This window comes from Oreochromis aureus, linkage group 3 (genome assembly GCF_013358895.1).
Source record: "Oreochromis aureus strain Israel breed Guangdong linkage group 3, ZZ_aureus, whole genome shotgun sequence".
In the NCBI taxonomy this organism is placed as follows: Eukaryota; Metazoa; Chordata; class Actinopteri; order Cichliformes; family Cichlidae; genus Oreochromis; species Oreochromis aureus.
In genome coordinates, this window is record NC_052944.1 from 43,935,934 (window position 1) to 43,951,207 (window position 15,274).

At 41.0% G+C, this 15,274-nt stretch overlaps 1 protein-coding gene across 1 annotated transcript; it reads left to right on the top strand.

Moving 5' to 3' along the window:
• Window positions 1-7,204: 7,204 nt before the first annotated feature.
• Window positions 7,205-9,491, top strand: LOC120438163 (tripartite motif-containing protein 16-like). The gene has a single exon (XM_039608596.1). It carries the CDS (start codon window positions 7,308-7,310, stop codon window positions 8,979-8,981), a length of 1,674 nt encoding a protein of 557 aa, XP_039464530.1. The 5' UTR covers window positions 7,205-7,307; the 3' UTR covers window positions 8,982-9,491.
• The last annotated feature ends 5,783 nt before the right edge of the window (window positions 9,492-15,274 follow it).

The following is a 15,274-nucleotide window of genomic DNA, read 5'->3' on the forward strand; positions in this document are numbered from 1 at the left end:
CTGAATAAGTTGTTTCCTTTTTATCACTTCCTTCAACTTTTTTAGATGCTTCCATCACACAGTGCTGTAGATCAGTACTGTGAAGTTTCCCTGATGCTGTAAGTGTGAATGAAAAGAGTTTCAGACCAAATTTGACTTTGAAAACCTGACGACAGCTGGTTCAACCTCTGAGAGCAACACATTTTTGATTTGATTTTTTTCTCCAGGTTATAAAATGCTCCTGGCATTTTCATCTCATCTGAATATTGTGTTTGGCTTAAAGAATAAAGAGGAATATTTATTTATCTATTTATTTATTTATTTACTTATAAATCACCATCACTTGTTGATGTTGAATTCCGAAATTATTTAATATTAAATACTCAAAATAAATCATAGAGTTGATATAAAGCTAAAAATATCTGATCAAATCATCCCATGCAGAAATCTTACAAACTGAATTTATAAGCAGCAACAACATCTCAGCAGCTTAGGAGATTAATAAAACTAGAGTCGTCACTGCAGGGCCTGAGTCTGATTCTGCCTCAGATCATTTCCTGTGTCATTTCCCCTCACACTCTCGTCACCCTCCTGTCTCCTTTCTGCACTCTGCTATCTAAAACACAAAAAAGACCACATCTCAAAGCTGACTGTTTTCTTAGGAATAAAGAGGCATAATAATTAATTTGTTTAGAAATCAACATAAAATATAAATATAAAATTAAAAATATAAAATTAAAAAAATTTGATCAAATCATTTCATGCAGGAATCTTACAAACTGAAAGCAACAACAACAACAACCTCTCACCAGCTTAGGCAAAGGATGAAATTACAATGAAGGTAAAAATAAATACTTCTGTTGTCTCCTTCCTGGAGGTTTGAGAGTTGTTTTGGACTTCAGTGAAATTTACCAGTTATTAAAGTAAGAACGAGTCGCTAGAACTCAGTTATGCTCACCTTCACCTTCACTGTCTGCCAACTTCAAAGAAGCTTGTATAAAGTCTCTGTCTAGGCCGTCATAGTTGGAGGAGGGAGTGGGTTTGACTCACTGTCATTAACTCACTAACTCACTGTCAGACTGAATTTACAGTGTTGTTATAGTTAACCTGGCTGAGCAGATGACCAATGTACTGAAGGTTATAGTCCTCACTGCAGGGCCTGGGTATGAATCTACCTCAAACCATGTCCTGTGTGTCATTTCCTCTTACACTTTCCACCCTCCTGTCTACTAAACACCACAACATTACTGCCAGCTTGATCATTAAGTACCCATACAGCCAGATCCATTTATTTGTTGTGTTTATTTGTTGTGTGCCACCCCCAGTTTATATCTGGGATCAAGTATGAAAATGTACAGATGGTTCCCACAGTTTCCCAGTATATGTGTGGGAAGATGGGAGCAGAGTGTGGGTGTTTGAAATGTAGCAATGCTGGAACTTTATGCAGGAAAAGCAGGAGCAGCATTTACAGGCTATTTATCACCAAGGACTTCTGTTCAACCAATAAAACTGTTTCCACTCTGATCTGTCGACAAACTAAAGTCATTTCCTCGTCTCCTTTTTAGTCTGTGGGTGAGCGTCAGAGCTGAATACAGGGTAACCAGTAACATTTAAACATATGCAGTTTAAATCTCCAAAAGTTGAATCTGTTCATCTGGACGTAGCATTTTGTGTGAGAAGATGTGCAGTTTAAAGTTTCAGAGCTCTAATGTGCAACTTTGAAATTAGAAATAAATAATAGTAGGTGTGTGGAGATGGCACCTTGCAGCTGGACCTTTAGCTGTGGGACACAGTTTGTGTGTTTGCTGATGTTTGTTGAGGTGATAGAAATGTAGCATTTGAAATGACCTGATACTTAAGAAAAGGAATTCCCTTTATGTTCCTTGCTCCTCTGAGTTAGATGCAAGTAATGTATTTTTTCCCCCAAATCCTTCTGTCTCACACCCATCATCACTTTGGTCTTTGTTACTTTGAGCTGCAGGTGATTCTGCTTGCACCATGTGACAGAACAGCCCAGTATTCAGCCTCATCACCGTCACTGTGTCACAGCAGAGGCCAAACCAGAGAAATAAACTCAATTGCAGAAACAAACAGAGTCACTGGTAAACATGACAACAAGACGTTATTTACAAACAGAGAATTACAGCTATGATGTGACTATGAACTGTGAACTATGAGGTACGTGGGATTCTAAGAAGTAGTGTAGCAAACGTGAACTGTACAACAAACATGAAGTACTAGGAAACTATATACATATGAATTCTGTGACGTGGGGAAAAGGGAAGTCAGGCTGGGGGAACGAAACCAGGAGTCTTTTGAGTCACTGTAATGAGAGGAGATAAAGTTCAGAATGTGTTTTGCTGCAGGTCAGGAAAGACCAAATATGTGGTAAGTGGTCCGAATGAGGCGGTGATGGTTCCAGTCGATGGTGATCCATGGTATCCAGTAACTGTGGCAGGGTGGAGAAATCAGCAGGAGCTGTGGAGGAAGAGCTGCAGAGAAAACTGGCGTCCAAATGAAGGTGAGTATTGTCAGAGTTTGAGCATCGGGATCAGGTGGATGACTACAGGCAGAGAAACACAAGGTGAGCAGATAATATCACTATGAACAATATCACAAGAGCTGTGTCGGCCTACACTAACAGAGGTTAGTTGAAGATCTGGTGACGCTGGTCTTTAGTATTGGCAGCTTAATTGCCAACAGGTGTGGACTGCAGGCTGTTATGCAATGACTCCACCCAGAGGTGGAACCAGCAGCTCTATAGAAAAACCTGCACTCACCCGGACCACAGTGTTGGGAAGGTTACTTTTAAAATGTATTCCACTACAGATTACTGAATACATGCCCCAAAATGTATATTGTAACGTATTCCGTTACGTTACTCAATGAGAGTAATGTATTCTGAATACTTTGGATTACTTAATATATTATCGTGCTGTTTACAACTACATGAATGTGATTTATTACTATTACTGAAGGTCTGCGGCTCCGAACCGCAGTAAAGGGACCTCTGGCTAATACGTCGGGTCCTGTGTCGGGCTCGTAGCCTAAAACTAGCTTTACTTTGTTGTGTGGGTCAAGTTTGCTAGCGAGAGACAGAGAGAGGCGTTGAAAGACTTCTCCAACGGAACTTATTTTTTCGGAGGAAAACACGAACACAGTGTACAGTTGATTCTTAATAGCTTACTTACAAATGGGCTCGTCAGGCACTCTTTTTGGCTGCAGTGGTTATTATTATATTTACATGCTTCCAGCTCCCGTTTCTGCTCGATGACAGCTCGTACTTTTCCTTTTTCTCCCTCCCTCGCTCAAAGACACATAACGGGTATGGCAGTCCATTCTCCCTGCAGCACGGACTACACTGTCTATGAGGCTACATTCTTTAGAGCTATGCCTGTAGCATTCTGCCTATTAGCTTAGCGCAACAACAACAACAACAACAAAAAGGCGCTCTCTCATCCAGGAAACACACAAGCTGTTTCCCAAAACGTCGGCTGCATCCTTCGGAGGACCCGGCCTTCGCGGTCTATGTGGGCCGGGTCCTTCGAAGACCAAGAAGACCCGAAGTGCGAAGCTGTGAAATGGGACGGTCTAGCCTTCAGATTTGCGTCACCGCTGTCTCGGTGGAGTTTAATAAACTCGGCTGTTTGCTCCTTGCTATCTAAAATATAACAGGACACTGGCGTAAATTCTCGACCGTCTCACACTTCTGTTTAATCAGTTTTCTGTTTGACGTTTATTCAGCTGTGTGAAAATCGCGGAGGAACCCACCCGATGGATTAATAAAGTTTTATTTAATCTAATAATCTAATAACTTTGATCTCAGCCAACCTGATTTACTCTGGAACAAATAAAACACAGAAAAAAGCAAACAATTACATTTTTAAGTTATCCGAGTGACTTATATATCATGTTTAACCTGAGTAGTGAAAGAGCGGGGTCTGAAAACGATGAAGCCGGGAGTCCGCTGCTCTCGCCGGCTGGAGTGACCATTGAACCCCCCGGCTTGCTATCGAGCAGGTGGGTAACAGACGTCTCCGAAAACATCGGCGCACTTTTGCAAATATGCAATGTCTTGATAAACCAAGCAGATATTTGTAATTTACACGGCTACTTTCTCGCCTGAAAATATGTTCAAAGTTTATTTTGTGATCCAGAAAGATTGATAAGCGTAATTTTAAAACGTAGTAGCGGCCGCAATTGTTGGCAGCTGAAATTTGGCTAGGCCGCGCTATAAATTCTGGGATATGGTGGGCCACGAAGGACACACCCGACCCATCCTTCAAATTCGGGGAAATGAAGGAAGCATTTGTCGGCCGCATTTGAAGGAGTGGACGAATTGGGACAGCCTTCGTCGCCTGGCTGTGACGTAATCGGCCTTCAAATGCGGCCTCCGGAGGATGCAGCCGACGTTTTGGGACACAGCTACAGTCGCAGAAAGAGAGAGAGTGTCGCCCTGTAACCATGGCAACCGTAATGCTACCGCCTGGAACAACAGAATGTAGCTCACAAACAAAACCCAAACAGTCCTGACCCACCACAATATGAAACAGGAAAGTACCACCATGTAATCCATTTATTTCAACAAAGTAACTGTATTCTAAATACCACCTTTTTAAACGGTAACTGTAACGGAATACAGTTACTCAGATTTTGTATTTTAAATACGTAACAGCGGTACATGTATTCCGTTACTCCCCAACACTGCCGGACCATGACACACTGATACATCCAACCACTGAGGAGTCATCATAAAACTTCTGAAGATGGCAAACTCAACATGAACAATTTATAAAAGACTCCACAAAGCTGGGTGGGACAGGCCTGGAGGACACAGGACTCATCTGGTCTGGTCCAGCAGACTTGCTTGACTGGAGTCTTCTCCTTTGTCTTTGAATCTGGTCACGAGTGAAAGTGAATGTTGGAGGAGAGGCGGCAATGGTGCAATGTGGAGAGGGAGGGAGAGAGAGTGGCATGGTTGTGGATTGCAGGCTGGCTACAGGTAAGTCAGCAGGGGGGGAGCATTCACTGCAGTGTCGAATCTGTTGAAAAGCACATTCAAGTATCTCGCTCTGTCCTCACTGCCCCCAGCTCCTCTGTTGTTGGATAGCTTGAATCCAGTGGTTGTCTTCATGCCACAACTCTCTCATGCTGATCTTGCCCTTCAGTAACACCTGAACCATTCTAGCCTCCTCTATTGCCCGCTCTGAACGCCCTCTTCTTGTTATTGAGGAGAGCTTTGATGCCCTTAGTCACCCACAGCTTGTTAGTTGGGTAACAAATAATGTCCGTGCTGGGACAATGGAGCTGGTGCAGAAGGTTATGTAGTGAGTGACACACTCAGTAAGCCCACTGGTGTCCTCACCGTGAGGCTCACAGAGTGTCTCCCAGTCTGTCACCTCAAAACAACCCTGTAGTTCCACTAAAGCCTCCTCCGACCACCTACTACTACACTTCTAGTGGTCACAGCTTCCCTCTTCACAATAGGCACATAGCAGGGGGTGAAACAGCGATTTATATAAAAGCTAAAATACTAAAGCTTTAACCTTTAATATAAAGCTGCTGCTGAGCAAACATGGCTTATACTCCTACTCTTTCTGTTAACTAGACATAAAAACACTTGAGGTCACCCTCTGATGTATTTACCACCCCGTCGTAGATCAATCACAGTATCCTGAACTCTCATTGGTAGATGCTTGAATTGTTGTGGTGAAGTTAAGCCTGGATATCTTAAAAAGAAGGAAACTGAACTTCTTCTCAAGCATCTGAGACTAACATGACCTGGACCATTTTAGCGCCCTCTGTAGTTGAACTGTGGAAGTGAAACAAAGCTGATTCTTTTTGTCTGTTTCTGATAATAAAACATGTTTCTGGTGTTCAGCTGTGTTTATCATGCAGTATAGTAAACATGTTTTCAGTGTGAATGTTAGAAAGATGAGATTTTACTGTGAAACTTTTTTATACCAGGGGAATCATAAATACTTCAGTGATGTAAATTATGCTCTCAGAAGCTGCAAACTCCAAGCAAAACTCATTGAACCATAAATAACTGTAGACTACAGTATGATGAGAAATGAGGGCTGAAATGTGAGGAGGTTTCAGACTGCGCAGACTTATGGACGTATCATTTGTATTAAATGTGGTTTATGAAAAGTTCATTACTGGTTTGTAGATTTCCCCTCATTAACATACTGTCTGACCTGCTGACTTACACAGGTCAGCTTCACTGTTTGATTCTGAAAGCTGAGCTGACTCAGGCTCTGTGATCTGCTGCATTTTGTTAGAAATACTTTGACTCACAGAAAAAGCTGCTCAGCTCTTGTTCTGGGTACATTTGGGAGAGAACCTGCCTCTGTCTGTAACAGCGCCCCCTGCTGCTCTTGATGATAAATGTGCAGATGTTGATTCTTGCTGTGACTGTTGATCCAACTGGAAGTTCTGTGGTTACAGGTCCAGCTTCCTCCTGTGAAACCTGTACTAGTGGGCTGCTGTTACAGACCACCATGTTCTAATATCCAGTATCTCCAGGTCACAATGCTGCAGTCAGTCAGTGGAGACCTTAATATTGAGTCGTTCTCACATACCTGTATTTAGCCACGTCCCTGCTCAAGATGATTTTGTGTGATCAACTCGACCATAGTAACAGAAAAATACTTTTAAAGAAGGATCAGAGTTTCATTTTTTTCTTGTCAAACATTTATCACATTTTTGTGAAGCTGAATGTGTTTCAAAACCCTTTAATTTGTTTACTGCCTCACACACCAACTACTACACCTGCTGCACCCTCTCACTCTTGATGGTGTTTGAGGGAAAGAAACAATTGAAATGAACATAAACTTAAATGCAACATAAGCATCATGTCAGTGGCTGCCTTATCTGTATGTTTAGGATCATTATCCTCCTGCATTGACTAAAACTGAAAGACTGTTTGTTAAATTCAGTGAGAACTCTGACATTTCTAAAGTGAAGTTTATTTATATAGAAGAAAGTGTTAACAAGCTTAAAAGTTGATGTGAGCAGTAAATAAAAAAGAGTTAAATGCACAGTGTCGCTCTCAAAATGCTCCTCTTCCTGGAGTGAAGCACAGCCTGATAACCCTCCCTCTTCTTCCTGCTCTTAAACACAGCACCTCCTCTCTGTCCTCGTGTTTCCTCGTTCCCTCCCCTTCAGATCTGCACTTTGAAGATGGGTGTAACCAACATGTGGTGACGTGTAAGAGCTGACAGGCTCCATTCACTGCAGAAACACATGTTGTTGAGATCAGAGCTCAGACTAGTTTCCGTTATAAGGAAGAGAAACTCACACAGTCACTGACACTGAGAGGAGAAATGGCACAGAAAGGAGTTCAGCTGGACCGAGAAACCTTCTCTTGTTCCATCTGTTTGGATCTACTGAAGGATCCGGTGACTATTCCCTGTGGACACAGCTACTGCATGAACTGTATTAAAAGTTTCTGGGATGAAGAGGACAGGAAGGGAATCCACAGCTGCCCTCAGTGCAGGAAGACTTTCACACCGAGGCCTGTCCTGGAGAAAAATGTCATGTTAGCAGCTTTAGTGGAGCAGCTGAAGAAGAGTGGACTCCAAGCTGCTCCAGCTGATCACTGCTATGCTGGACCTGAAGATGTGGCCTGTGATGTCTGCACTGGGAGAAAGCTGAAAGCCATCAAGTCCTGTTTAGTCTGTTTAATTTCTTATTGTGAGAAACACCTCCAACCTCACTATGATGCAGCTCCATTAAAGAAACACAAGCTGGTGGCCCCCTCCAAGAAGCTCCAGGAGAACATCTGCTCTCGTCATGATGAGGTGATGAAGATTTTCTGTCGTACTGATCAGCAGAGTATCTGTTATCTCTGCAAAACAGATGCACATAAAGGCCATGAAACAGTCCCAGCTGCAGCAGAAAGGACTGAGAAGCAGAAGGAGCTCGAGGTGAGACGACTAAACATCCAGCAGAGAATCCAGGAGCGAGAGAAAGATGTGAAGCTGCTTCAACAGGAGGTGGAGGCCATCAATGGCTCTGCTGATAAAGCAGTGGAGGACAGTGAGAAGATGTTCACTGAGCTGATCCGTCTCATCCAGAAAAGAAGCTCTGATGTGAAGCAGCAGGTCAGATCCCAGCAGGAAACTGAAGTGAGTCGAGTCAAAAAGCTTCAGGAGAAGCTGGAGCAGGAGATCGCTGAGCTGAAGAGGAAAGACGGCGAGCTGGAGCAGCTCTCACACACAGAGGATCACAACCAGTTTCTACACAACTACCCCTCACTGTCATCACTCAGTGAGTCTACACACTCATCCAGCATCAATATTCGTCCTCTGAGGTACTTTGAGGATGTGACAGCAGCTGTGTCAGAGACCAGAGATAAACTACAGGACATTCTGAGAGAGGAATGGACAAACATCTCACTGACAGTCACTGAAGTGGATGTTTTACTGTCACCACCAGAGCCAAAGACCAGAGCTGGATTCTTAAAATATTCACGTGAAATCACACTGGATCCAAACACAGCAAACAAATATCTGTTATTATCTGATGGGAACAGAAAAGTAACAAGAATGAAACAACAACAGTCTTATTCTGATCATCCAGACAGATTCACTGTATATTCTCAGGTCCTGAGTAAAGAGAGTCTGACTGGACGTTGTTACTGGGAGGTGGAGTGGAAAGATGAAGGAGTATTTGTAGCAGTTGCATACAAAAATATCAGGAGAGCAGGGAGCTCAAATAATTGTTTATTTGGATACAATATGAAATCTTGGGCATTATATTGTGACACAAACAGTTATAAATTTTTTCATAACAATATTCTAACTGACCTCTCAGGTCCTCGGTCCTCCAGAGTAGGAGTGTACCTGGATCACAGAGCAGGTATTCTGTCTTTCTACAGCGTCTCTGAAACCATGACTCTCCTCCACAGAGTCCAGACCACATTCACTCAGCCGCTCTATGCTGGACTTTGTTTTTTGGGAGTCGGATACACTGCAGAGTTGATTAAAGTCAAATAGAGAAGACAGGTTCATGTTGATCCCTGACCATTATATGTACTTGTGTAGTTTCTAAATGAGGCTTTACATTTTAGAAGCTGAGAAGTTCAGTGGTCCATTGATGTGTGAAAATAATATTGCACTGATTCAAACTGTACTTACATTTATATACCTTACATCAATATAAATCTGAATTTGTTCTTATGGCTGACAATCATGTGAGTTTAAATGATACTACTCTTCATATTCAGCATGTTTGAAATGTGTCATCAGTCTGGTTAGTGGTTTTATTCTGTAGTTGCTGTAGTGGGTTGTCAAATGCAACAATATATTGGAGTTGCAGTGATTCATCAGTTAGTCAATGATCAGAGAATTGATTGTTTTATCATTATTTTAGTCACATTTAAAGCTGGTTCCAGTTTCTGAAATGTGAAGATTGTTGATTTCCTTGATCAAATATGACTGTAAACTTCATGTCTTTGAGGTTTGAACCTTTTAAAATGTAACAAAAATTAAATACTTAATGTTTTACATTTAATGTCATTTTTCAGACGTAAGTTTGATCACACTTGATCATTTATACATTTAAACACAGACACTAAATGATACAGACCTGTATATTGTGTTTTTTTGCCCTGAGCTGTGTCTGGTAGGCAGAGCGTCTCCACAAATCTGATGCTTCTGATTTAGAGAAAATGATCTGAGGGAGACACCTGGAATCTCAGCCTGGACACAAAGGGAATAAAATCAGTTATACACAAGTGGTGATGTTGAATGATTGGCAAATAAATGTACTTTTTAATAATGGACAAAACTGGATGAAATCGTTCCTTCAAAGCTTCTCTAGAAACTTGGCTTCAAAGGGAAAAACTGTTTTTTTTTGGTTTGTTTGTTTGCCCCCCCCCCCCTCCCCCCATGTTTAGACATAAGTTTTATCCAAACTGCTTTACCCGAAGTATTTCTTCTTCTCTCATACATAAAATATAGTTCTTAATCTTAATAACATGGAAAACTATTTTGTTGTCTTGTTTTAAATGTGTTCTCTAACTGTGCCATGCTAGACCAATTCAATTCAATTCAATTTTATTTATATAGCGCCAAAACACAACAAAAGTCGGCTCAAGGCGCTTTATATTGTACAGTAGATCGCACAATAATAAATACAGAGAAAAACCCAACAATCATATCATGTGACCCCCTATGAGCAAGCACTTTGGCGACAGTGGGAAGGAAAAACTCCCTTTTAACAGGAAGAAACCTCCGGCAGAACCAGGCTCAGGGAGGGGCGGGGCCATCTGCTGCGACCGGTTGGGGTGAGAGAAGGAAAACAGGATGAAAGACATGCTGTGGACGAGAGACAGAGATTAATAACAGATATGATTCGATGCAGAGAGGTCTATTAACACATAGTGAGTGAGAAGGTGACTGGAAAGGAAAAACTCAATGCATCATGGGAATCCCCGGCAGCCTACGTCTATTGCAGCATAACTAAGGGAGGATTCAGGGTCACCTGGTCCAGCCCTAACTATATGCTTTAGCAAAAAGGAAAGTTTTAAGCCTAATCTTAAAAGTAGAGATAGTGTCTGTCTCCCGAATCCAAACTGGAAGCTGGTTCCACAGAAGAGGGGCCTGAAAACTGAAGGCTCTCCCTCCCATCCTACTTTTAAATACTCTAGGAACAACAAGTAGGCCTGCAGAGCGAGAGCGAACTGCTCTAATAGGGTGATATGGTACTACAAGGTCATTAAGATAAGATGGGGCCTGATTATTTAAGACCTTGTAAGTGAGGAGCAGGATTTTGAATTCAATTCTGGATTTAACAGGAAGCCAATGAAGGGAAGCCAAAACAGGAGAAATATGCTCTCTCTTCCTAGTCCCTGTCAGGACTCTTGCTGCAGCATTTTGGATTAACTGAAGACTTTTCAGCGAGTTTTTAGGACATCAGTGAAAATTTATGCTATGTCTTCTAATGATGCTGCCTATGGGAAGCATGTATAATGTAAATAGAATTGGTCCTAGCACTGAACCCTGTGGAACACCATAATTGACCTTAGTGTGTGAAGAGGACTCTCCATTTACTTGAACAAATTGGAGTCTATTAGATAGATATGATACAAACCACTGCAGCGCAGTACCTGTAATACCTACAGCATGTTCCAATCGCTCTAATAGGATGTTATGGTCGACAGTATCGAACGCTGCACTAAGGTCTAGCAGGACAAGCACAGAGATGAGTCCACTGTCAGAGGCCATAAGAAGATCATTTGTAACCTTCACTAAAGCTCTTTCTGTGCTGTGATGAGCTCTGAAACCTGACTGAAACTCTTCAAATAAGCCATTCCTCTGCAGATGATCTGTTAGCTGTTTGACAACTACTCTTTCAAGGATTTTTGATATGAAAGGAAGGTTGGAGATTGGCCTGTAATTAGCTAAGACAGCTGGGTCTAGAGATGGCTTTTTAAGTAAGGGTTTAACTACAGCCAGCTTGAAGGCCTGTGGTACATAGCCGATTATTAGAGATAGATTGATCATATTTAAGATTGAAGAATTAATTAATGGCAGGACTTCTTTGAGCAGTTTTGTAGGAATGGGGTCTAAAAGACACGTTGATGGTTTGGAGGAAGTAATTATTGAAGTTAACTCAGAAAGATCGATTGGAGAAAAAGAGTCTAACTTAACATCAATGGTACTAAAAGTAGCTGTAGATAATATTACATCTGTGGGATGATTATTGGTAATTTTTTCTCTAAATTTGATAAAAATTTTATTTGTGAAGAAGTTCATGAAGTCATTACTAGTTAACGTTAAAGGGATGGTTGGCTCAGTAGAGCTCTGACTTTTTGTCAGCCTGGCTACAGTGCTGAAGAGAAACCTGGGGTTGTTCTTATTTTCTTCAATCAGTGACGAATAGTCAGATGTTCTGGCTTTGTGGAGGGCTTTCTTATAAAGCAGCAAACTATTTCTCCAGGCTAAATGATGATCCTCTAAATTTGTGACACGCCATTTCCTCTCCAGCTTACGAGTTATCTGCTTTAGGCTACGTGTTTGAGAATTATACCACGGAGTCAGGTACTTTGGATTTGAGACCTTAGTTTTCACAGGAGCTACAGTATCCAGAGTCGTACGTAGTGAGGAGGTAAAATTATTAACAAGATAATCAACCTCTGTTGGAGTAGCGTTCAGATAGCTGCTCTGCTCTATGTTGGCACAGGGCATTGAAGATGATAACAGTGGGTGGATTATATTCTTAAACTTAGTTACAGCACTTTCAGAAAGACATCTACTTTGATAAAGTCTACTCTCCACTGCTGTGTAATCAATCATTGCAAATGTAAATGTTATCAGGAAATGATCAGACAGCAGAGGGTTTTCAGGAAACACTGTTAAATGTTCAGTTTCTATGCCATATGTTAAAACAAGATCTAGAGTGTGATTAAAGTGGTGGGTGGGTTCTTTTACATTTTGAGAGAAGCCAATTGAGTCTAATAACAGATTAAATGCGATGTTGAGGCTGTCATTTTAGCATCTACATGGATGTTAAAATCACCCACAATAATTATTTTATCTGAGCTGAGCACTAAATCAGATAAAAGTCTGAGAAATCAGAGAGAAACTCTGTGTAAGGCCCAGGTGGACGATAGATGATAACAAGTAAGACTGGTTTCTGAGTTTTACAGCTGGGGTGGACGAGGCTAAGCATCAGGCTTTCAAATGAATTAAAAGTCTGTCTTGGTCTTTCGTTAATTAATAGACTGGTGTGAAAATTGCTGCACACACCCCCTCGGCCTGTGCTTCGAGGTTTCTGGTAGTTAGAATGACTCGGGGTGTTGATTCATTTAAACTAACATAATCATCCTGCTGCAACCAGGTTTCTGTAAGGCAGAGTAAATCGATTTGTTGATCAATTATTAAGTCATGTACTAACAGAGACTTGGAGGAGAGAGACCTAATATTTAATAATCCACATTTCACTGTTTTACTCTTTGGTTCAGATGTGGATACTGTATTGTTCTTTCTTTTTTGATTTTTATGTTTAAATTGTTTGTTGCTGGTTTTAGTTTGTTTTTTGTCTGTTTGGGAGCTGACACAGTCTCAATGGAGATGGGTTTTTGGGGGGGTAGCAGGAGGAGAGAAGCTGCAGAGAGGCGTGTAAGATTGCAACAATGCTTCCTGGTCCCAACTCTGGACAGTCAGATTTTGGGGGGTTTAATAAATTAAACCCCCCAAACCTAACTTAACCACTAAAACCTAACTTAGATTGTCCAAGCTTTCAGATCCCACATTAACTGTAGGTTACACAGCAGATTAAGTGACTTGTTTTGACAGACTTCTATGCTCACTGTTTGTAAAACATAATAAGGGATAAGCTGGTTCAGACAAAGTAACATACTCTCACATACAAACTATATTACCAAAGGTATTCAAATCCGGTGTTCCAATCACAGGTGTTTAAAGTCCAGCATCTGCTTTTACAAACATTTGTGAAAGAGTGTGCTGTTCTCAGGATCTCAGTGATTTGCTACTAAAAATTCAACCCTCAACTGCTTGTGGTATTATAACAAACCTGAAGTAACTGGGAAAGACAGAAACTCAGCCAGTCAAATCAGGCTTTCTCGTCCAACATCGCTGTCTGACCTCACATATATGTGTCTGGAAGAATGTTTAAAAAGTCCCATAAACTCTCCTAAACCTTGTGGAAAGCCGTCCCAGAAGAGTTAGCTACAAACGCTGGACTGACATCATATCAAACCTTGTGGATTAAGAATGGGATGTCCCTCAGTTTTATATGTGTGTGAAGACAGTTGAGCAAATACTTTTGGTAATATAGAGTATGTATCAACATACGCAGTTTAAGTGCTGACTCATGTCAGGTTAGTATGACTGTAGTACTCTAACTTGCATTACTTATCAAAATTACACCTGATAATAATTACACATGTGATCAAGCACTTGTCACACACAGTTTGAATTAGACTGATGACTCAGGTTTGATTTGGGAGAAGCTGAACTGAACGGCTGTTCAAAAGGACCTATTTTGTGAAATATAGGGTTGTTTTGATTGCACGAGGACGCTCTGACTACTTTCTGGAAGTCTGAGAAAAGTCACTTGGATAGAAAGAGTTCCACCTGAAAGGGTCCAAGAGGAAGCCATGATCTACAGGAAAACATAAAAAAATGCTTTTTTCGACTTGCAAAAGTTCAGGGTCAGGTGAAATTAATGGTTGATTCATTTTTGTTGAATCCAAGCATTAAATAAACTATTTAATTTGTAATTAAAGTGAAAGCAAAGTGTTTCATAGGCATTTGTACTGTTGGTGAAGTGCTTATGAGAGCAGAGAAGGTTTGGGAAAAAGAGACTTAGAAACTCCTTTGACTCGGCCTTTTGTGAATCAATTAGAAGTTTTCACTGTTCACTAATCAGCCAAGTCAGTCACACCACTTTAAAGTGAGATTGTCTGTTGGGTTGTGACGTTGTCTCATTCAAAATGAAATTGTGAGGTGAAAGTAGGTTTAAACACTTCCTGTGTTCATCTCAGAGGAAGTCCCACACAGTACCAAGAGCTTTGTAATCAGAAACAACTTCACATTCAACTAACGAACCACTAAGAGCATCGCGGTGCTTATATGGAAGAAGGTGATGTGTTTGTACCTTTTGGTTTTTGTGTTCCTGTTTCTAGAATGAAAGTTTGCTGGTATTTGCTGATATACGCAGGGTCTTATAATATTCTGCACACGATGAAGAGATTTTAGGAGAATACAAAAAGCTGCCATTACTTAGTTTTTACTGAGTTTATTTAAACCAACTAGTGAGGACCAATGAATTTAGGTCAGTTTGTGTTGTTTGTATTGACCGAGGTTTGTGTAGCTGTTGTGACATTGATGTCTTGGAAGGAAACCACTTAGTTTTTGTGGTCTGGAGTCTATGGGGAATATTTCCTGTAGCCTGTCTTCTTGGAGATGACTTAATATGTCCTGTGACTGATTAAAATGGAACCAGTTTCAGCACCAACACAAACACAGAAATCTGAACGTCTTATTTGATCTAGCAGAACTTACAATACTGTTTTTTACTTGCTGTGAGTCTAAAAACTCTTAAACAATGCAGGAAGCAGCTTGTATGAAGAAATTAGTCCCTAAATTTTTAAACTCAGCTTCCCCACTTTTTAACAAAACCACATTACTTCATCTTCATTACACAACACTAGCCTTCTGTTAGATACACAATCAATTTAAAACTTTTATTGATTAGATTTGAAGCCTCGCACGGTCTCCTACTTTAGGACCCTAACTCAAGGGTTCAGGTAATGGGTTTG

Excerpts from the sequence above, each read along its gene's own strand:
- LOC120438163 (XM_039608596.1), top strand. The coding sequence starts at position 7,308 with ATGGCACAGAAAGGAGTTCAGCTGGACCGAGAAACCTTCTCTTGTTCC.